We start from the raw sequence: 20,587 nt of genomic DNA, 5'->3' as shown, positions 1-20,587 counted from the left end.
AGCGAAATAGAAAAAGGGACATCAGAAACCCAAAGATCCATAAATAAGATAGTCCCAAAATAAGCCCTAAACCTGCCGAATCTCCACATCCCCAGAGGCCGGCTCAACCTTCGTCAATCGCGTCCTAGTCCCGGGGACAGGAGTGCTAGTCTTGGCCATTGTAGAGCGCGAGCTACTAGCCAGGGAATCCGCACCCAGACCGGCGGCCTGCACCGGCACCGGTGGGGCGCCGGACCAGGCGGCATCGGGCGGAACGGGCGGGGAAGCTGTGCTCAGCAAGCTGCTGCTACCGCCGTGATAGAGATTGGGCCGTTTAGCGTCATAGCGACGCTTGAGCCATACGCCGAGTACGCCGATGGCAGTGAATCCGATGGCCAGCACGATGATCATAATGACCCAGCGGTAGTGGGTACTCCACCTTTTCGGGGGTAATTTTGTTAGCGGTTGGTTTTTGGGGGTGTGGATGTAGGTAGTCTCGATCCCGAGTTGCACCGCGGTGTTTGGATCAAACGTACCATGACTTATTCTCGTCTGTGGTGGTGCCGGATTTGTTTTGGGTTGCGCTTGAGCTGGAACCAGTTGCGCCTGCGGCTGCTGTGGTTGTTGTGGCAGCGGTGTTGGATGTATCCTTGCCGCCGGAGTTGCAGTAGTTATTGTACCAGGTTGAGAGGGTGGCTTGGTCGGCGGCGTTACAGGTGGAGCAGATGCTGCCGGAGGTTTTGAGGCCGGTGAGCAGGGATGACTCGCAGAAGCATGAGGTCCAGGTGGAGGCGTCGGCTGCTTCGCAGGACGTCTGGGCGGTTGTCAGGGTGGTGCAGGTCAAACCGCACTGCGGGAATGTACTTGAGGCTGCTGTGGGGAGGATACTGTCGGCGGCTAGGGCTGAGATTGTGAGGGCGATAAGGGCGAGGAAGAGGAATGGGAGGCGCGTAGTGAGAGACATTGTGACAGTTGATGTTTTGGAGTCTGTTTGTAATGAGAGGGGGTGTAGCGAATGTGGTAGTGAGAGCCGTGAGGCTCGATTTGATGTTTAGATAAGATCTCTCAGTCCATAGTTAATCAGTCGCATAGATTAAAGAGAAAGAAGGAGTCCAAAAGACCAGAAAACGAGGAGATGAGTTTTGGGTCTAGTCGCCGAACGATTCCGGATTCGGCCTTTTTTATTTTTATTTTTATCTTTTCTTTTACCCTGTAGGGTACGGAGTACGGAGTAACTTAACGACTATTTAAGATAGTTTTATTCTTTATTTCTTTTTTAATACTTGATTGTTAGTATTTATAACTAGTTATGTTGTATAATGCATGTAGTACTGTACCTGACAGCACCGCATGCATCTTGTTAATCTCCGCAAACGGCCCATCCAACATGGAAATACCTAACATTCCGATCATTCGAGAGATTCGAGAGATTCGAGAGATTCTCTTAGCATTCTGACACCTGCCAAATTTTAAATTCCAAGATGAAATTTAAGGTCAATTTCTATCCGGAACTTACGTCGCTGGATGCAGTAAATGATTGACTCCCACGTTTTTTAAGGCTATTTTAGACTATCGCCTTGGCTGAAGATCAATACTTTCATGCAAGGAGTTAGATATATCTATAATCTACTACTCCGTACATTTGATGTACCATGTACGATGCACGATGTAGGAACAGGGTTATCCATTTTCTTACAGAATCTGTTTTGTACTCTGTCACTTATCCCAGTCCTTCATTAACTCCAAACAAGGGCCCACCATGATCGGCAGTCTAGATGGTTGAAAGAAGGCACAGAATCCGTTTCAACGTCTTGTTGAGTGGACATTATAGGATTGCACACCCTTGAACGGAGTATATTACAATCAAGATGGAATATATCTGTGGATTGCGATATTATTATCTCATGTAGAGGCTATTATGCATAACCATCACTCTTCACTGCGTACAACATACCTAGGTAGATGAATTCGCAAAATATGTTTTAGTCACTATGTGCCCTTGAATTGTCTGTGCCATGTTCAATTTCTTGACCGGATTGCTAAATATATCTATAAATAACCTGATATGGAATATAAACATCTATGGATACAATGCAGCCAATAGGTAACTATAGGGGTCTTAGCCACATACCTCGGTATGTCCCTTTTAGGTCATTTCGCCCGGTTACCTAGGTATTGACAGGTTATTATTAGTCTATGGACAATTATAGGCCGTCTACTCTGTACTCCATACGTGAAATACATAAATACGTACAGAGTAAAATGAGACCAAATAAGAAAAACAAGCAATAAGAGTCGCAGAACTAGCCCGAGTGGAAAGCCCGTCAATTGATTGGACAACTCCACCTATTCTTCCTCTTCCCCCCCGCATTCCCTTCTCCAACCCTCTCATTCTACCAATTACAGCAATCATGCCAACAATGCCCTCCCGCCAACTCCTTTCAACCCTAATAACCTCCCTCAGCAACACACGCTGGGCCCTAACCCGAACCCTCCGGAGTGAAAACCCCCTCGACCTAAACGGCGAACTCCGCGGAACCGCAACCTTCACCGCACAGCCCCCCCACTACCACCACAACCGACCGCGACTGGTTGTACTGCGAAGAAGGCGAGATACCCAGCAATGTTGGTACAGGTGCCTTACCACCAGGTCTACGATGGACAAAGAAGTACATCTGGCGTCAAGACAACGTCAGCGGACGCGTCAGTGTCTGGTTCGTGAAAGTCGCGCCGGGTCCGGAAGAAGCAGACTACCTATTCCACGACTTCGACTTTGAGTCGGGTTCGGATTCCCTGGTAGGGTCGGAGTCAGGCCCTGCGCAGAAGGATCCTGGTGAATTCGTCGCGCCGCCCGTGCCGCCCGCTGTGTCGTCCGGCAACGAGACGACCGTCCTCAATGCTAGAGGTAACCATCTCTGTATCAACGATATGTATCGCACGGCGTATGCGTTCCGCATTCAGCCTGATACCGGGGAGGTGCTTAGCTGGGCTAGTCGACATGTTGTGCGAGGCCCAAAAAAGGGACAGGACATTGTTAATCGGTACGAGAAGGAAGCATGAGATGGGATTGAAAGGATCATACAATTGCAATGCTTCTCACTCGAGGCTACGACCAGGCTCTTATGGACATCTTATATAAACCTGGGAGTCATCTACCAACCTACCAAGATCACGGTCGTGATGATGTATGTTCATTTTCCCACTATCTCGATCTGGCTCTGCTCTCCCTTCCACGCCTATCTGGCTATCCCACCGCTGCTCATAGCGTGTAAATGAAATCCGGTCTTTTGTCACCTAATAGCTCGATCTCATTCCGATCCAAGCCCTCGATCCAGTGATCGCGTTCGCCGCGTCGGCGCTTGCCGTTCTCGCGTCGCAGCAGGAGGTACTGCACCACGGATCCACCAAAGAGGAACAGGACCAGGTATCCGAGTACTACTCCATGACCGGGGTAGTATTTTGGCTTATCATCATCGCGGTAGATGTTGGATGAGACGATGCCGTTGAGGTTTCCCCAGCCGATGATAAACCCGAGGGAGACACCTCGTTTGTATACACCTAGACAGCAATGCGTTAGTCCTGGCTTTCGTCATATACATAAGATAAGAGCGGAATTCAGGTCGAAGGTTACCTTCGGTGTTGTTACTAGTCCATGAAATCGTGTTCGCAATGGCTGGGTAGATGCCCATGGCTCCGAGGAAGGTTCCTGCGTAGCGTGCACCGGCGGACTCACAGCCTAGTAGCATAGCGAATCCTATCATACCAAGGAACGAAACGGCGATATTGCAGAGACCGCGCTGTCTTGTACGGTCTGCAATGAATCCGACTGTCACTGTTAAGACGGCAGCGGCGGCATATGGCGGTACACTCAACAACTGGGCACGAATCGAGCTGTAGCCTATGGAAGCAGTTAGTAAATAGCTGCGATATACCGAGCGCGACATCCAATTATCAATATTTACCCTAGAAAACCATGTTAGCTCAACAATCTCCAAGCTCACAATATGACAACTCACTAGTTCACTGATAATAGTAGGCACGAAAAGCGAGAACGCATAAAGCGACCCATCAGCGCCCATATAAATCACAGCCCCGGTATAAGTCTTCCAATCCTTCAAACTCGACCAAAAGTACTCCATCTTAAACTCCTCATGCTCAGCACTCGACTGCTGATCCATAGCGAGTCTCCTAAGAACGCGCTTGCGATCGATATCGGACAAGAACCGCGCCTGGTCCGGGAAGTCATAGACACACCAAAACGAAGCAACACCAATGACGAACGTAAGAAGGCCTTCCAAAATGAAAATCCAAGACCAGCCCGGCTTACCGGCCACGCCGTCCATCTTCGCAATCGCTGCTGCTAGCAACCCGCCAAAGGAACCTGCGAGCGCGGCCGCGGAGAAGAAAATCGCCATTCGCACACCGAATTCCGAGCGCTTATACCAGCACGAGAGGAAATAGCCTACTCCGGGGAATAGACCGGCTTCGGATAGGCCTAGAAACCAGCGGACGGCCATTAGCCCGTTGTAATTTGTTACGAAGCCCATAAAGGTCATGCAAATTCCCTAGAATTGGTTAGAAGAATAGTAAATAGGAGGAAGGACATATTTTACTTACCCATGCCATCATAATAAGTGGGATAAATATACTCGGCCGCAACCGCTTGAGCAGGACGTTAGTCGCGGGCTCGAAGACGGAGTACGAAACGAAAAAGATAGTCAGGGTTGCATTGTATTGGGCATTTGTCATGTTCAGATCTGTTTGAAGACCGACAAGTTTCGCGTTTCCGATATTTGTGCTTGAACAAGGTAAGATTAGTTTGTGATACCCAGGTAGTGCGCGAATAATCCATGGATGCATTTGCTTACCGATCAAGGAACGAAACAAGATAAAGTAGACTGAGCCAGGGCACGAGGCGGATATCGAGTTGCCATAGTAGCTTGCGATCCTATTGTGTTTGTTTAATTGGTTATTGTGAATTCAAATAATGTTAAAATAAAGCAAATCAAGGGAATAACACACGATTGCCGCCCTTTCCTCATCACTCAATCCAGCATCAGGATCCTCAAATCCAGCAGCAGCAAGGGGGTCCTTTGAATCATGGATTTTCTCGGGATCAGAAGAGCGCGACTCAGTTCGTTTCTCAAAGGAATCTGCCATAATGTAAGATGGAGCAGATTGGCAGGGGGGATGCTCCGAAATGTACGGCTACTTTTCGCCGAACTACGAGCTATTTAAGAAGAAATAGAGAAAACTCCGATCCAAGGAAACCAAAACCCTACCGAGCACTTGGTAAAGAGGGGAAAACAAGCGAATCGCTTATATTCGGTAGAAGGATATGTCAGATTTGGTGCTAGCGTCCAGCTTAATGATGGTATCATGGCTACACGCTAGCCCGTGTATCAGCTTGGATCTGGATGCTGGGGTCCCTGGTTGATCGGCATGGATTTGAGTGGTTTCGGCATGATCGGCGTGTAAAGTGAAATCAGGTCATGGAAAGGGTTTGAACAAGAAAAAACGGGCCAACATCAATTAACATCATTATAGAGTAGCTGGTTTGGTTTGATGTTGAGTCTTAACCTCTTAACCCCCTGGATTTTAGTATATTACTATGGATGGATGTATAGTATCCATGGATAGTATAAGAGTCTGGGCATCTGGGGAAAATTAAGGCATCCCCCGCATATACCCCGGGCTCCACTAAGCGAAGCTTTCCCGTCCCCATCTACCTCATCTCAGATGTATGAATTGCCAAGTCCACAACGGCCCGCTCCTTTACATTAACACGAGAGACCTCGGTTTTGCTCAGATATTCATGTCCTTACTATGTGCACTCGGCCGAGAACACATTGGTGGTGTCGGCCGACGTGAACTATAATGAACATTGAAGGTTGATCTTCCGAAGTCCGGAGCTAGTCGAAAGTGGTACGGTTAACGCCTCATGCATTGCCCGGGTAGTCTACTGGGTTCGCTAAAGATGATGATCTTTTCTCTATGTTTTGATTGGATGGTAGGACTCGGCATTGTGGAAGGATTGTCTCGGCATTAATCACGCCAGCGGCCTTGCTCCACAGCCCCGAAAATCTCGGCCCAATGAACATACAGCTGTACAAAATACTCCGTAGAAAAGGGATTCTAAGAGCGCTGGCTTTTCTCTGGTAGTCACGCTAAGCCCCGCATCCATTGTGCGCACGGCTTTCATGACGCTGTATAGGGTGATCGTCGCACAGAACCGAGTTCAGCATGGCACAGGTACTCAAAACTGCAACTGTAATTTGGGAGGTCGAACATATTTCTCACCTACCCAGCATGTTTATATTGATTTTCATATTGCGTTTAACTTCTTGATAGTATTCTAGCCAGAGTTTGCATTTGAGATATATGAGGTGAAAATGTACATGAATGTAAGATAATAACCAGGACGCCTATTATCAGTGCAATGTGCCCGATTTTCCTTCTTGTAACTACCTTGGGATTAGAAACCGCCTTAAACATGAGACGCCAATTGAGCCCGATAAATGTGAAAGCATTGTTGCGATACTGATCCACGCGCCTACAGGCCATTCTCTCGTTTAATATCGCCCGGACGGGATTCCGGCTTCAAGGGGTTGCCAAACCCATTGACGCGTCCATGGAGCCACTTGAGAGTAACGGTGCTTAGTGTCATGATGAGGGCACTGAGAGTAAATAGGCCAATACGACCTGATGTGGACAGTACTTCGAAGATAGGATATGGGTACCTAGATTAATTAGCAAGTGGCCTCGGAAGTGCTAGGCTATATACGAACCATCCATTTTGGGAGAAGCATTGCTCAATCCAGAACCAGTAGCCGAAGGCGATAATGCTAGATAATCCTAGTGCGGGGAGTGCAGTGATCGTCCAGGGTGGGGACAAGAGCAGCAAATCAACCAACATCACCACCGACGGTGCTGCGTGGAAGCTGATATCTATAACTGTGTTATTAGGGGCATCCCAAATTGTAATTCTCACAGACATACTGGCATGAAGGGGTATGACGAGATCTTCGGGGGCCACCAAACGCTCATCAATCTATATTTGGGTTAGGGGTAATTTCAAATTGGGCCTCTCATCGGATTTCTTACCAAGCGAAGACCCCAGTACAAGACACTGATCACAACCTCAAGGGGAGCACTGCATATCGACAGAATGTTTTTGATCAGGAACAGTTGCCGGGACGAGGTAATATCCGCTAGTAGTGCGACCGCAAAGGTAAGTGTTGACAACGATAGGCCAATCACGGTCAGATATTGAAAATGCCAACCATATGCTTGATCACTGTCCAATATAAAGTTTAGCGTAGTTTCCAATATCGAAACTAGACAAGGGCTTACGCTTGGTTCGGGTTTTCGTGCAAGCTTCAAGAATGTCAGCAACCCCTCAAAGTACAGTTTGATAAAGGGTCCATACTATTTGAATGACCACAAAAAGCTCGAAAGTCCGACCAACTGGAAAGCAACCCGTTAGTGTTGGACCGAGATGTAAAGTAAGATGACCACGGTACGTACATGAACCACGGCTGACAAGCCCCGTGAAGGGCTCGTCATCCACTGAAGCGGGTGTCTATCGATGAGAGATTTGGCCATATCGGCAAACAAGGTAGAACACAAGCGCTTCAAAGTCCTACTTTTAATGTGTAGACTAGAAAGTAACTCCTCCAAATATGCTATGAAAGCGCAACTCAAGGGACCAATGTACATCCAAGGAACTGCCCGGGGGGTAAAAGCTATGACGTTGTTTGGAGGTGTTTACCCACGTGACAGGTAGCGGCTTCTCGCGGGAAATCCCGGCTTCCCGCGGTATGCCGGTCGATATCGGATTATAACATAACCCGGCTGATTCATCGTTTCTTATCTCGGCCATGTGCTTCCCCACACTTTTAGTCTCAAAAGACAACCTTCATCTTTGCATTAAGATTGGGACTTTTGCTGTGAATTTGTGCTCTTTCTTTGCACAGTGAGGTCAGTCGACTACCTAGCGGGTCAATTGAACATATCCAGCAGTGTTGTCTTCTATTTGACGTTTTGTTCCATATCCGAGGTCGTGAAGATCTACACTACCCTGGTCACTATTGGCTTCTCTTGCCCATTGTTGAAGGGCAGTGAGATTCAAACCTTTCCTGGCACATCTCCCTCCCATACCTCGATGTGCTTGTTTACTAGGTGTGGGTGTCTGGTCGATTATCGCTTTATCGCTACTTGGGGTCAATCAGGATCTAAACGCAGAAAGCGTGAGAGCTCTGACGTGCTTTCGGCGTAAGGAGTCACGATTTGATTGACACAGACTTGAAAATACCAAATCTGTATGGCGGTGAAATAGTACATAGCGACCTTTGGCTATCTCGAGCCTCTATTATTTTGAATTGTCGCTGCGACACTCGACCAGGCGCCCTCCGACGTGCAATGCCTCGTCCTAGAAGGCCTGGTGCACCAGAACCGAAGCGTCGAAGCCGTAAGGGATGCTGGTACGTTATTAAATTGTTAACTCAAGCTTTTGCCAAGGCTAACTATCAACTAGGCAGTGCAAAGCACGCAAGGTAAAATGGTGAGAAGCACAATCCCTGCATGATACTCATGTGGCTAACATTATCTATTTAGTGGCGAGGAGAAACCAGCATGTCTTAATTGCCAGCGACAAGGTGACCTTTGCGACTATAATGTCCGTCTGAACTGGGGAGGAAGGACGAAACGTATGTCAATTGACTCGCCGAGTTCACAATCGAGTGGGTATGGGGGAGCTGTAATTGGATTCACGGACTCATTCGCTATCAACAATATGAGCCCGACTTCGTTCCCAACCCCAACAAGCAACAACCCCGCAGACGGATTTCTTAACATTCATCCCGGAGATTTGACTTCGCCGAGAGCAATGTCTCCAAGTACACCAGCACCAGTGGGCCTTTTCGAATCCCCTAGGCTCGGCTCGGGCTCTGAAGGAGTGACATCGCCGGGCCAACAAGAGCCTCGGTTCTCCTCAACCTGGGCAGAACAATCTCCTCCATTGGCGGCAGCAGTATGCTCGGCGCCTTCGTTGCAATATCAATTTGGACAGCGGAGTTTTGATACCCCGTCATATCTAGATTCGGTAGATCAGACATCCGGTCTCAGATCACTCTCTGCCTTTGCGTTCCATACAACGTCTGTATCACAGCCAGTTTCATACCTACGCCACCCTGTGGATGCTTCCAATCATTGCTTGGACCCATCTAGTTCCCACTCTCGTGATGAATGCCACCTTTCTCGAGGGTCGTCTGATAACCAGGGCATGCATATTGGCCCTGGGTCTGGGACAGGGCAAAACGGATCCTCAAACAACCCACAGGATACTGGTGGTCTGTCCCCCATGCTTTTCGATTCTCACAGAGTGTCGATTGCTGAAAATGACGAAACTACATCTCCGAGGCTCCACGAGACAACCGGCCACATGGGCTCTGTACCTGACTATCACATTGAATTGACTCCGGGCCATCAGGTATTAGCAGAGAGCAATCATGAAACTGATCAGACATCCCACGAGTCTTCAATGGCCCGGAGCAAATGGCAAACATATCTGAACAGTGTAACCGACAATTATGGATTGGACTCCGGGCGCCCTGACCAGGATCTAACTTTTAATAACGATCATGCTGCCATAGATATCAACTATGCGTTGGATTTGATCAGTTCTCGGTGGCGCAACGAGGACCCCTCGCAGACGAAAATCTCTCAACCTAACCCCGAACCACAGGTCCAATTTTGTAGTGGTTACTATGCTTCTCCCGTACCCATCAATGTCCCGAGGTACTTATCTCCGCTCCCATCATCGCTGCTGGAGAACCCCATCAATTTGATGTACTTCCATCATTTCCTGAACCACACTGCTCGGATGCTTGTCCCGCACAACTGTGATAATAATCCGTTTATTTCCGTTTTGCCATCGAGTGAGTTGTACTGTTATATGTTATGTCATCTTTCAGAAAGCTGACCGAATAGTGGCAATCGGTGATTCCAATCTCCTCAATTTGCTGCTTGCATACTCCGCTAGTCATCGTGCTAGATACATAGGTCATCCCGAGCCTGCCAATCGAATTGCTCACTGGGTTAGCCAGGTTTTCCCAACCCTACGTATGGCATTGGAGTCATCCAATGAAGACATCACTGACAGCCACTTGGCCACAGCCATTATGCTATTGTCATTAAAGATCGTTTCTCCAAGGACATTTGAAGTGCCGATTACCTGGAAGAGTCACCTGAAGCTTGCTCGTGATTTATTCCTTGCACGGAGCGAGAGCATGGCGCAGCCTGGAAACAGGATCGGGGCATTCTTCGCCCGCTGGCTGGGCTACCTCGACACGATGGGATCTTTGTCTTGTCGACAAGCCGGTCCTCCGCTGATGATATACCACTCGATCTTAACAGCTTGCTCCGCGCCGGACGGCCATGATGATTTCGGTGTTGACTGCTTTACTGGGTTTACTGCCCGCACTGGAGTATTTCTGATCCGTCTCGCACGGCTGGTGCAGGAATGCGACAATCAGCGTTTCGACGAACTGGGCAACTTCCGACATGACTGGCATCCATCTGCGGAAATCGTCTTCGAGGCGCAATCCGTACTTGATGATATCGACGTGATCGGCGAGCGTGCTTATACCAGTCCGGAACACCATAATGGCCTTGAGTCCTCGGACATGATAGCCATCGAGGAAGCCTTCCGGTTTGCTGGTCTCCTGCATCTCCATCGGCGTGTCCTTAAATCTCCACCTGACTCCTTCCCCGTGAAGGAGGTCTTGCGCAAGCTCATCGACGCCCTCGGCCGCATGCGCCCTGGTGCAGCCACTGAAGTCTGCTCCTTGTTCCCGCTCTTCACGGCTGGTTGTGAATCTAGAGATTCAGTTCAAAAAGATAAGCTTTTGGACCGGTTCCTTTTGTTGGAGAACTCGGGCATGAAACAGGTACGCTTCTATACTGGTCTGGGCTTCGTTTGGAGATATCTGCTGATATTGTACTTACTAGATTCAAAATGCACGTCAATTGATGCAACACTGCTGGGATGAGAATTTGCCCTGGATTGCCCTAGCTAGTGGTCAGTTCCTAGGTTAGAGTCGGATCCTTCCGGGGTTGAACAAATTGGGTGGTCCTGCCAGCCTTGGTTTTCAGACTCCGTGTTCTCTCGAAGTCTGGCAATGGTCTGAGTTAGGATGAAGATGGAACATAACAATTCCTTCGCCTTCTAACCTTAGAAGGCCCTAACAAAGCGAGACATAGTGCAATGCCCTTGAAGGTTTGCCGTTTGGTATGTTAGGTTTGTCCATTTTCTCTACTGTTCATATCATGTCACCATCCACCTCCACCTCCTATATTCTACTACATAATCCTATTACCATCCTCCGCTTATCACTACACTACATCATCATGTCCGTTCCACGACTGGCGTTTTATATTACACAATAGGCCGAAATTCCAAGTTGTCCAGAACAATTCGTTGTATATAGCTTCGTAGCTACTTTTAATATAACTAGAATAAGGATATCTATCAAACACACTGCAACCTTGTCTGATGCAAGTCAAGATCGAAATCCACGACTCCGCAGCGGGGTGATCCCCCAGTTTTCTCCACGCCAAGCCAGTCAGTCCAGCCGAGCCGCGGTTAGAATGTAGGCTGTTTATGATGTGTTGAAAGATATAACCGAGACATGATATATAGGAAAGTTGCAGTTAAAGCACATGGACTATATTTACTTGAACAAAAACTATACACTTCCCATAATCCATCATGATCTTCGATCCCAGCCCCATCGAACTTCCATCTTCTTACGAAAAGGTCGAAACAACCGGCCATGTCGTCGTCTCTCACTACCCCCCAGACACGCCTACAGTCACCCCCGTCGTCATCGTAACGCTCAATCGTCCTGCTAAACATAATGCGTTCACTCCGCAAATGATCGTGGACTTCGAGAAGCTCTTCCCCATGTTCGATGTCGACGAGCGCGTGAAAGTTGTCGTCTTGACAGGCGCAGGAAAGACATTCTGCGCTGGTGCAGACCTTGAAATTGGTTTCGGCGGTGGTAGAGACAGGACGGCGGACCATCGCGACGGGTAAGAGAATGCTCAGCCGATAGTCTGATATATATATATTGTTGCTAAGCAACCCAACCCAGTGGTGGAAGAGTGGCACTAGCCATCCATAGATGCCGCAAGCCAACAATTGTAGCAATGCAAGGCTCAGCCGTTGGAGTCGGTATGACTATGTCTCTTCCAGCGATTATCCGGTAAGTCAATAACATGTCACAAAAGCAACCCCTTTGGTTAACATAAATATCTCTTGTGCTTCTAGAATCGGCTACGAAAAAGGTAAATACGGCTTCGTCTTTGCCCGCCGAGGTATAACTCTAGAATCATGCTCCTCATACTTCCTCCCCCGTCTCGTCGGCCACTCAAACGCCAGCTACCTCGTCAGCACGGGAGGAGTTTTCCCGCCGACATCCAAGCACTTCGGCGACCTTTTCAATGAGATCCTCCCGGATCCATCGCAGATCCTGCCGCGCGCTCTCGAGCTAGCCACTGATATCGCCGAGAATGTGAGTCCAGCTTCGTCGTACCTTAATCGCGCGCTTATGTGGCGCGATACTGGTTCGGCGGAGGCTGCTCATCTCATCGAGTCCAAAGTCATAAATCATATGTTTGGATCAGAGTAAGTGAACCCCAGATGGGGAAGTTTGCTGCGGATACTTACTATCACACAGGGACCAGAAGGAGGGCGTTAGGGCGTTCTTTGAGAAGCGAAAGCCGAACTTCAAGGCTAACCTTGATGATAATCCGCCACCGAGTGTCCCGTGGTGGATGGAGGTTGATACTGGCCGAAATCCTAAAGCAAAGGCGCCTTCAAAGCTGTAAATTCAAAGTCCGACATTGGAAATGGTAATAGGGATGCCAGTACTTTTGAAGAGGTGGAGAAGAGGGGATGTTAATGATTGAGGGTAGCACTTTCTGGTATCATTTAGTGCACACAGGACCGTTCGAAGGAATAGATGTCTAAACAAATGTCATGCAAAAACAGCTATAAATTGACCGCGTTATCAAAGATAATTCCCAATACATTGCAATGCCCCAGCTACCAAGACCGCTAATGATATTGTAACAAAATAAACACCGGCCCGGACAAAAAAGAAAGTCACCAGATTTGGGTTTGAACAGAAGCTCGAAGAGTTTCAACCATATTGACACGAACCAAAAAAAAAGAGAGATACTCCAATATCACAACAGAGAAAAGAGAGAAAGAGAAAAGAAATTAGGCAATGAAGTTGCGGCGCTTGCGGTTGTAAGCCCTCTGGTCTTTCAACCAGCTTCGGTAGCCCGCCACGCTGCCAATCTTCTCGCCGTAGTAATCGGGGACGGGGTTAGAGATCGAGTTGGTTGAGGGATCGACACGGAACCGACGAATGCGATCAAAGAACTCCTTCTCTTTCTACACAACGGAAAGAAAACACATTAGCACAGATCAGACATAAACCGCCGCTTTATTTTGCAACTACTCACCGTGTTGACGGACGGCTTGTACTTCCTGTACACAAGTCCCCAAATACCATTTCCAAGAGCCGGTCCAAGAAGCCATCCGACGGCACCGCATGCAGCGGTGGCCAATCCCAGGACAACAAATGGGTCGAGGCCCATAACCGTGGCGCCGAGATGTTCAAGGTCCTGTCCGGACAGAACCTGCACACCGGCTGTGGTGCTGATAGCGGAGCTGGCAACTGAGGAGACGAGGGAGTATCGACGGCGGGAGGCGCGGAGCTTAAAGAAGGAGTCCCAGTCGAGCTTGACTTCGTTGTTGGCAGGTGCTGTGGTCGAGTTTGCGCGCAGGGTAATTGATGATGGAGACGCGGCCTTGGCGTGTGGCCGGGAGTCCAGGTTCAGTGTTGCGGCAGCCGGACGAGCTGTCGTGGAGCTGAGGCGTGTGAGCTGTTTAGAAGTGGTCTGGTGGAGAGGACGAAGAGCGCCGGCGAGCGAGGGCGCGGCGGGGTTTAGTCGGCCAAGAGACATGGCTGTGCGGATGGACATGCTGATGGGATTGGCATTCATTTTGGAGAGGAATTGGAATTGGCTTAATTGCAGATTCCAAGTCTTGCAGAGGTGAAGTGAGAATTGGAGCCCTCAAGAGGTGGAGTCGGGTTATGTAAGCGGAATGGGTCGGCGACTGGAAGGGCGACAACCGACATCACCACGATCTGATATGTTAGGAAATGTGTTGTATTCCGAATTGCATAGAGAAGGATAGTACGGCGATACAAGATTACTACGAGATAAATGGCTAATGGCTGATTCTTCAAAACACAAGGAGCTATCTTACAGCCTATTTTATCACCGCCTTCTTGAAGTAAGGTACATTAATTTCAACTTCTCTTTTATATAACTATACTAACATCTTACTAGATCTTCTTTTTTGGATGTTCTTCGTGGGGTCTTTCTAGTTGTCTTTCTAGATGTCTCTTTATATATCTTTTCTAAGGCATTATAAGGCATCATCTGGGTTCAATATTACTACTACATATGTAACTAATTTCGAGCTGTAGCGGGTTGAGGTCTGGTATTTCAAGTATTCTTAGGGGCAATCCGACGTTGGACAAAAAATGGAAAACATCGTGGTTATTGAGACATTGCTGCCCTGCCCTAAAGCCCGGCTTGTGGGTTTGGCCCCGTCCTCCGATTTGAGAGTAGCATTGTCGCAAATCACGGGGGAGTAAATTGGCCTCCCACGTATAGGAAGGAGTAAACTTCCACACAATTCCAACCCACATTGGCTTTCCGGTTGACCTGGTTATAGGTAGTCGTACGTAGAGTCGCTGGTCATAACCTACAGTTAAGTATAGGTCCAACGTTTACACAGGCCCATCGGGCGTCTTCAAGTACCTGGCCCCAAGTTCCTATATATTCGCATCGACTTCCGTCGATATAGCCTGCAACAGAAGCTCCTAAAAAGAGCCTCCCTTTACCTATGTTATCTTTAGCTCATGTACAGTTGTACATCATAGGTTACCAACGCTTAGGGTAACGAACGTACCATCCAACATACATAGCCGTTATAGATATGTAGGAATTTCGAGTCGTTATGCGAATGGAGGCAGCACTTATTGAAGATAAGGACAAGCCAATATGTCGTAAATCTCCCAGAATGGGACCCCTTTATGGACGAGCTTTGAAAGCAGAAAATTTGACCTCTCTAATGGGGTTTGGGGGTCCCAGGCTGGATCCAAACCTCGCTTGATGGACTGTATGGTCGGAAATGACTGGAGCTCGATTTTGCTCCACAGGCAGGTCTTTAGGCGCTATGCGCACTGTAGAAGATGATCAGGTATTTTGTTTAGTTATAGGTAATATAGACGGTGCGATTTATGATACGAAGAAAACTCTTGACTGGCGAAGAGATGCCGATTATAGTTGATAGTTATATAAAGAGGAATATAAAGAGGAACAGACAGGTTCCAATTCCACAGACCACCTAGGAAGGGATTGACTAGTTTATATATGCTCATTAACACAGGCCTAGTGTGTCAGGCAGAAATAGTATACAAAAGTTGGGAGAATGAAATAATTTTGGTTCTCGTCATGATATATTCTATAATGTGCATGAACTGCTTTTAAGCCCTCATACTAATGTAATTTCCCCCTAGCTGATGATAGCCAGCCTAGTACACTATGTACTGAGGTCAATAGAAGTGCAATGCCATTTGATTAAAGTTCCCCCGGATTAGGATGGCGCCTAAGAGGGCTGATAAGGCCGACAAGACCCTGACCTCATTGGCTTAGAGTAGAAATAAGGATATCTATGAACTCATAGATATAGAATATAGAATATAAGAAGAATATAGAATAAAATATAAGAGAGACAATATATATTGGACAGAGATAAGAATATACCCGTATTCCTCTATTCCTATATTCCTACTATGTACATACATACTTAAGTAGTATCAAGAGCCAAGAAAAAAAAAAAGTCTGTCGTCATTTGGCGAATAGCGAATTTCTCCCCACCACATCTCTCCCTTGACTCCATTCAAACTTCAAACTTCTGTATTTGAGGTCTACCAACTCACCAGTCTTTGATCTTCTTCTCTACACGATGTCAAGAAACATCTCCTATGGCCGCGGAGGCGCAGGTATGTGCCTGCCAACCCCCGCCTTCCTCGATCTCTCCCAACGCGCCACACCAGTCCATTAAACTAACCCACTATACCCCCAGGTAACATAACCCGCCAACAACCCGCGCCCTCACCAAAAGACCTCGTGACACCAACCATCAAGCAAGAAGTCTACACAACGGGACGCGGCGGCTCAGGAAACATGGTACACAACGACCCGGAGCGACCAGAAATTGCGCGCGAGAGCCAAGACGTCGAGTCACCGCCTCTACGCGCCCAGCAGATCCCCCACCACACGGGCCGAGGTATGTTCTACACATGACAAGATATAGTTAGAGCCCATGTAACCTGGGATGGTTGCAAGGTTGAGGTTGTTAAAGTCACACCCGCTAACGGATATGCTATTTCCACAGGCGGCGCGGCAAACGCCTACATCCCTACTCCTGAAGAGGAAGAGCATGAGAAGAAGATCCAGGAACAGGAGGCGGAGCTTATTCGCGTGCGCACGCAATCTAAGGACCGTGTTAAGGAGCTTGAACAGGAGAGGCAGGAGTTGCGGAGGGATTCGCCCTCTTCTTCTTAAGCTGTTATGGTGGTTTAGGGTGGGGTGGATTTGGGTTTACGATTGATGTTATTCTTTGTTGAGAGGGCTCGATGAAGGCTGATGTTCGGTTTGGAATTGGTCGTGAAGAATATTTGCTTTTTCTTTGGCTGCAGTTGCAGTGTCGATCCGGGAAGAGGTGATTGTCCGAGCAGAAACGAATCAGAAAAATCACTGCGGGCAGTGCTGGTTCGATGCGAGGATCTTTTATTTTTCCATCGAGCTCTCGGTCGGATGTATGGGTTTATGGTATTTGCTTTTTTTCTTTTCCTTTCTTCGCATGGTTTCTCCAATCGGCGTTCCCGACTTCATACATACACTCGGGAATTGCTTCATATACCTATCATGGAATACCGGGAAAGGAACGGCGCTTGGGATATATTTGGGTGGGCTTGTGTTTTACCTCTATTAACATACGCTTCAATGTGTATTGCACCGATATTCTGTGTTTTCCGGAATTGTTTCCTAAACACCGAGAAATGATATACTTCCCATGACAAGCGATCCTTGTCTCAATTGAAGAAACTATGCTATATACAATCATATGTCTATGCTAATTACACCCTTCGTTGTCTCATTAGATGCATCGCTCACGCTCAATCAAGCCACTTGAAAACGGTACCACAAAGAAAATGCAAAACCTCGTCATCAAAAGCTAAGCGGGGATACCACTCGCACGCACGCCCCAGTCCTCGGAAGGAAACACCCTGTCGCATCAATCGGCCAGTTAATAAGATCTTGCCACTCCGGTTCAAGAATATCCCCAATCTCCTGCAGAATCCTATTCCCCCAATCACCCATCCACCACGAACCCCTAAGATGATGCAGAATAACCGAATAATGCGCCAGAACAACAAGCGCAAACGGCCGACGCGCCTCAAGCAGATCTAGAAACTCCGCGGGGATACGGGAACTCCACCAAAATGCAAATACCTTGGGCTCGCCGCCCTTCATCAACTGCTCAAGCGCGTGACTGAGATGTTCGATGGCCGAGTCATACAGATCCGTTTGGTGCGTCGCATCCCGCATGGCCTCTATGTCGTTCTGTCGTTGTAGCGAGAGAACCACTAGTCGCGACATGTCCGGCATTGTTGGGAGCGGGTCTTCGGGGTGGAAGAGCGGGTCCAGATCGCCCGTTGTGATGCGTTCCATCGAGGTCAGCAAGATGCTGACTAACCACCGGGTTAGCTGGAATACCTCGAAGAACTCGTTCAGCACGTCGGGCAGCTCTTCGTCGGAGTCATTTTCGCTGTCGATTTGGCAGAAGCCGAAGGTGAATACGATCATTATGCAGCACAGCGCGAAGGTCGCTTGGCTTTCTGCTTCTGGTGCATTTTCGTTGGCCTCGATATGGATACCTGCTAGTGCTTGTGCTTGGTACGAGCGTGCTGTTTCAAGGTACGGCCAGCGTCGGGAAGATGTACTTGTTGAGGCAAGGTGCAGCGCTGAGAGGGCTAGGATACCTTGGCGAAGGGCTGGATAGCGGAGAGAGAGCTGGGGGATGGTTATTTGCCATATTTGTTCGGAGGCAGTGTCCCCTGCCATGGATTTGTAGGTTGTTGTGCACCAGTGCATCATCAGTTCGAGGTCTTTTAGGTGAAGGGTTTCTTCGACGTGGGTTGCAAGGCATGTTGGTGGGTGCTCTTGTCGGAGTTGAGGATTTGACTGCGAGGGAGAGGACCCTGTCATGGGATTTGGAGATGATGGCGAAATGCTAGTCGAGGGAAGGAAAGACCCATACTTGTTATCTAGCCGGGTTAATCGGGGCCGAGGCGGGTAATGGCTGAGCATATTGCGATCCAGGAAATGGACACAGGTTAAGCTCTGTTCCTTATACTGTGAGGATTGGGTTAGTAAGAGTATGTGGGAGAGGAGACAGGAATCAGAGAAGGAGATGAGCAATGGGGACTAGACCCTCCATATCAATTGAAAGCTCTGAAATGGATCGGGCCCAGAAGCCCTAAGCACGGGGTGTCATACTCTAACGCGCCGGTCACTTTTCATACTTGTATGGCGTCGCTTATTCGACCAGGAGGATGTTGAGTCGCATGGTTGCATTGTAGAGTTAATGTTTATTTGAATCGGGGGCTGCAGTGAACTTGAATCATAGTCCTCCAGATAACACCCGAAGAAGAAAGGAGGATTTCCTGATATCATTAAAAAAAGTCATCTCAGCGAAGCGGTGGGGGGTGATTAGGTGTTATTATTTTGATATGTCCGTTTTGCCAAATCGGCACTCAAAGCACCAAAGAGGTAAGTAAGAGTGGCGCTGTGTCCCGAATCGGTAAATGCAGGATGGCTCGTGCTTCATATGACATAATCCACTGCCCACCGTCGGTGGGATCGTCGTATTCGCGATATATAACTGAGCCGTTCATAGCCAACTTGGTTTCTGTGCCTACCTAGGTATATCCATTTTAGGTCAAATGTATTACCGAGGTATTCACCTCTTCCAAGGTCCCATCCTATCTTGCTCGTTCAAAAGCTCAAACTTCCGATATCCAAACCATATTCCAAGGCAAAGCGGCAAAGCGGATGTATTATGCGGGATATTTCCTACGCAAATACTTAACCCTGAAGCGCACTAATGCGAGAGAGGTTCGGGAGTCTGTCCTAGGAGGGTATATGCACACAGACACTTTAACTGTTTCCCGCAACCCCCACTAGCCCCACTAGCCCCTAGAACAATCCACACTAAAGCCTCTTTGGGACTAGCAATTATGGGGCCAGTCAAGTCTATCCGAAATAAGTTTCACTCGACGAGCGATGCTTTTCCCCGATCGGGGAAGACGCAAGCGCTTGGACCCCTGTTCCATGAACTTATGCATGTCCAGTGTGAACACATCTCGGGTACATATCTTTTTTATCCTATAGCTCGTGATCTTTCCATGCCCTAAGCTGATTAGCACAGTTTCGCCTTAGCTTAGCTCTCTACGCCTGTTTTATTTCTTCCAAGGTTATTTGGGAAAACTAATACTACCTAGATAGGATTGGTTAGTTATCGATCGCATGGCATTCCCACTGGGCTTGGCTTTTACCCGCTCCGATAATTTCCCCCACAGCCGCGGGCTCCGCATGGTCCTATCTATACGGAGTACGGGTTCGAATTCCAAATGGAAATATTTTGGAAAGCCTACATTGTATTGATCGGTCAGTTTTGCTGCCCTTTTACTTATTTCAGTCAATGGAGCCTTGGAAGTTTGAGCTACCCAGACCCTTCCGAGACATAACATACATATCAAACAGCTTACCCCCTTATCACATCCACTAAAGGTGATAAATACGCCACCCCCTATGCCCCCCGGGGCCGGGTTGTTAGCTCGCACGCAATCTACCCCAGCGCCCTGTCAGGCTGACTTTCCGATCCGCCCACAGAGCATTCTCTTTATCTGGATCTTGGAACCCTTGTACGTAGTTTTTGACTGGATTAGTCTGCTTTAGCGTCGTTTAGTAAATGGGTAAACGGCGTGATTGCTGACCATGCTGACCTCGGGACTATCCACCCCTTTCGAGTCCGAGATGTAAGGCTACACATCATTTTCTCACTTACAACATAGATCGGCTTTTGTAACTGCTCGACTTTGTGGCTCGGGTTTGGTGGATGCGAAACTCCTCAGATTCAGGCTAATTGTATGAGACAGGTGACTCTTAGTCTATTTACCCCCCGGCCTTTCGTAAGGCTGACGCCTTCACTTCGCTAATAAGCAACATTCTCACTGCGCGGTGTGGGGTCATTGCCAGGATGTTAGGCAGCGCCATTTTCTAGATCTGACCGAACATACGACGGATGTAATGTCACATCGAAGGTCATCTGGCGCTAACGCTTTTAGGGGAATTACATGGATCGGCATGGGGAGAGCGAGATCAACCTGCA

At 48.2% G+C, this 20,587-nt stretch overlaps 9 protein-coding genes across 9 annotated transcripts; 4 read left to right on the top strand and 5 right to left on the bottom strand.

Moving 5' to 3' along the window:
- Positions 1-66: 66 nt before the first annotated feature.
- On the bottom strand, positions 67-943 carry N7516_006431 (uncharacterized protein; the record flags this gene model as incomplete). The annotated part of the gene is made up of 2 exons (XM_057219151.1): positions 67-418; positions 516-943. 2 exons carry the CDS (start codon positions 941-943, stop codon positions 67-69), a joined length of 780 nt encoding a protein of 259 aa, XP_057073242.1.
- Positions 944-2,390: 1,447 nt separating this feature from the next.
- Positions 2,391-3,039, top strand: N7516_006430 (uncharacterized protein; the record flags this gene model as incomplete). The annotated part of the gene is given in 2 exon segments (XM_057219150.1): positions 2,391-2,604; positions 2,615-3,039. The coding sequence occupies 2 exon segments, from the start codon at positions 2,391-2,393 to the stop codon at positions 3,037-3,039; spliced, it is 639 nt and encodes a 212-aa protein (XP_057073241.1).
- A 199-nt stretch (positions 3,040-3,238) lies between these two features.
- On the bottom strand, positions 3,239-5,139 carry N7516_006429 (Major facilitator superfamily domain general substrate transporter; the record flags this gene model as incomplete). The annotated part of the gene is made up of 6 exons (XM_057219149.1): positions 3,239-3,537; positions 3,611-3,877; positions 4,004-4,544; positions 4,597-4,777; positions 4,848-4,927; positions 5,002-5,139. 6 exons carry the CDS (start codon positions 5,137-5,139, stop codon positions 3,239-3,241), a joined length of 1,506 nt encoding a protein of 501 aa, XP_057073240.1.
- A 1,393-nt stretch (positions 5,140-6,532) lies between these two features.
- Positions 6,533-7,584, bottom strand: N7516_006428 (androgen-induced gene 1 family protein; the record flags this gene model as incomplete). The annotated part of the gene is made up of 7 exons (XM_057219148.1): positions 6,533-6,719; positions 6,768-6,927; positions 6,979-7,030; positions 7,084-7,276; positions 7,333-7,356; positions 7,409-7,446; positions 7,507-7,584. 7 exons carry the CDS (start codon positions 7,582-7,584, stop codon positions 6,533-6,535), a joined length of 732 nt encoding a protein of 243 aa, XP_057073239.1.
- Positions 7,585-8,400: 816 nt separating this feature from the next.
- N7516_006427 (Zn(II)2Cys6 transcription factor) lies at positions 8,401-11,076 on the top strand (the record flags this gene model as incomplete). Its single annotated transcript, XM_057219147.1, has 5 exons — positions 8,401-8,462; positions 8,516-8,542; positions 8,596-9,917; positions 9,970-10,928; positions 10,990-11,076. The coding sequence occupies 5 exons, from the start codon at positions 8,401-8,403 to the stop codon at positions 11,074-11,076; spliced, it is 2,457 nt and encodes an 818-aa protein (XP_057073238.1).
- Positions 11,077-11,749: 673 nt separating this feature from the next.
- On the top strand, positions 11,750-12,870 carry N7516_006426 (enoyl-CoA hydratase/isomerase family protein; the record flags this gene model as incomplete). Its single annotated transcript, XM_057219146.1, has 4 exons — positions 11,750-12,072; positions 12,135-12,245; positions 12,311-12,667; positions 12,720-12,870. 4 exons carry the CDS (start codon positions 11,750-11,752, stop codon positions 12,868-12,870), a joined length of 942 nt encoding a protein of 313 aa, XP_057073237.1.
- Positions 12,871-13,264: 394 nt separating this feature from the next.
- Positions 13,265-14,055, bottom strand: N7516_006425 (presequence translocated-associated motor subunit PAM17; the record flags this gene model as incomplete). Its single annotated transcript, XM_057219145.1, has 2 exons — positions 13,265-13,441; positions 13,513-14,055. 2 exons carry the CDS (start codon positions 14,053-14,055, stop codon positions 13,265-13,267), a joined length of 720 nt encoding a protein of 239 aa, XP_057073236.1.
- A 2,038-nt stretch (positions 14,056-16,093) lies between these two features.
- N7516_006424 (DUF3602 domain-containing protein) lies at positions 16,094-16,695 on the top strand (the record flags this gene model as incomplete). Its single annotated transcript, XM_057219144.1, has 3 exons — positions 16,094-16,130; positions 16,214-16,417; positions 16,526-16,695. The coding sequence occupies 3 exons, from the start codon at positions 16,094-16,096 to the stop codon at positions 16,693-16,695; spliced, it is 411 nt and encodes a 136-aa protein (XP_057073235.1).
- A 666-nt stretch (positions 16,696-17,361) lies between these two features.
- Positions 17,362-18,771, bottom strand: N7516_006423 (uncharacterized protein; the record flags this gene model as incomplete). Its single annotated transcript, XM_057219143.1, has 2 exons — positions 17,362-18,549; positions 18,694-18,771. 2 exons carry the CDS (start codon positions 18,769-18,771, stop codon positions 17,362-17,364), a joined length of 1,266 nt encoding a protein of 421 aa, XP_057073234.1.
- Between the last annotated feature and the right edge of the window lie 1,816 nt (positions 18,772-20,587).

The sequence above is a fragment of the Penicillium verrucosum genome (assembly GCF_028828655.1).
Source record: "Penicillium verrucosum strain IBT 35672 chromosome Unknown utg000002l_segment0_segment0, whole genome shotgun sequence".
In the NCBI taxonomy this organism is placed as follows: domain Eukaryota; kingdom Fungi; phylum Ascomycota; class Eurotiomycetes; order Eurotiales; family Aspergillaceae; genus Penicillium; species Penicillium verrucosum.
The sequence above is the reverse complement of the archived record's forward strand: the minus strand, read 5'-3'. Positions and strand labels throughout refer to the sequence as shown.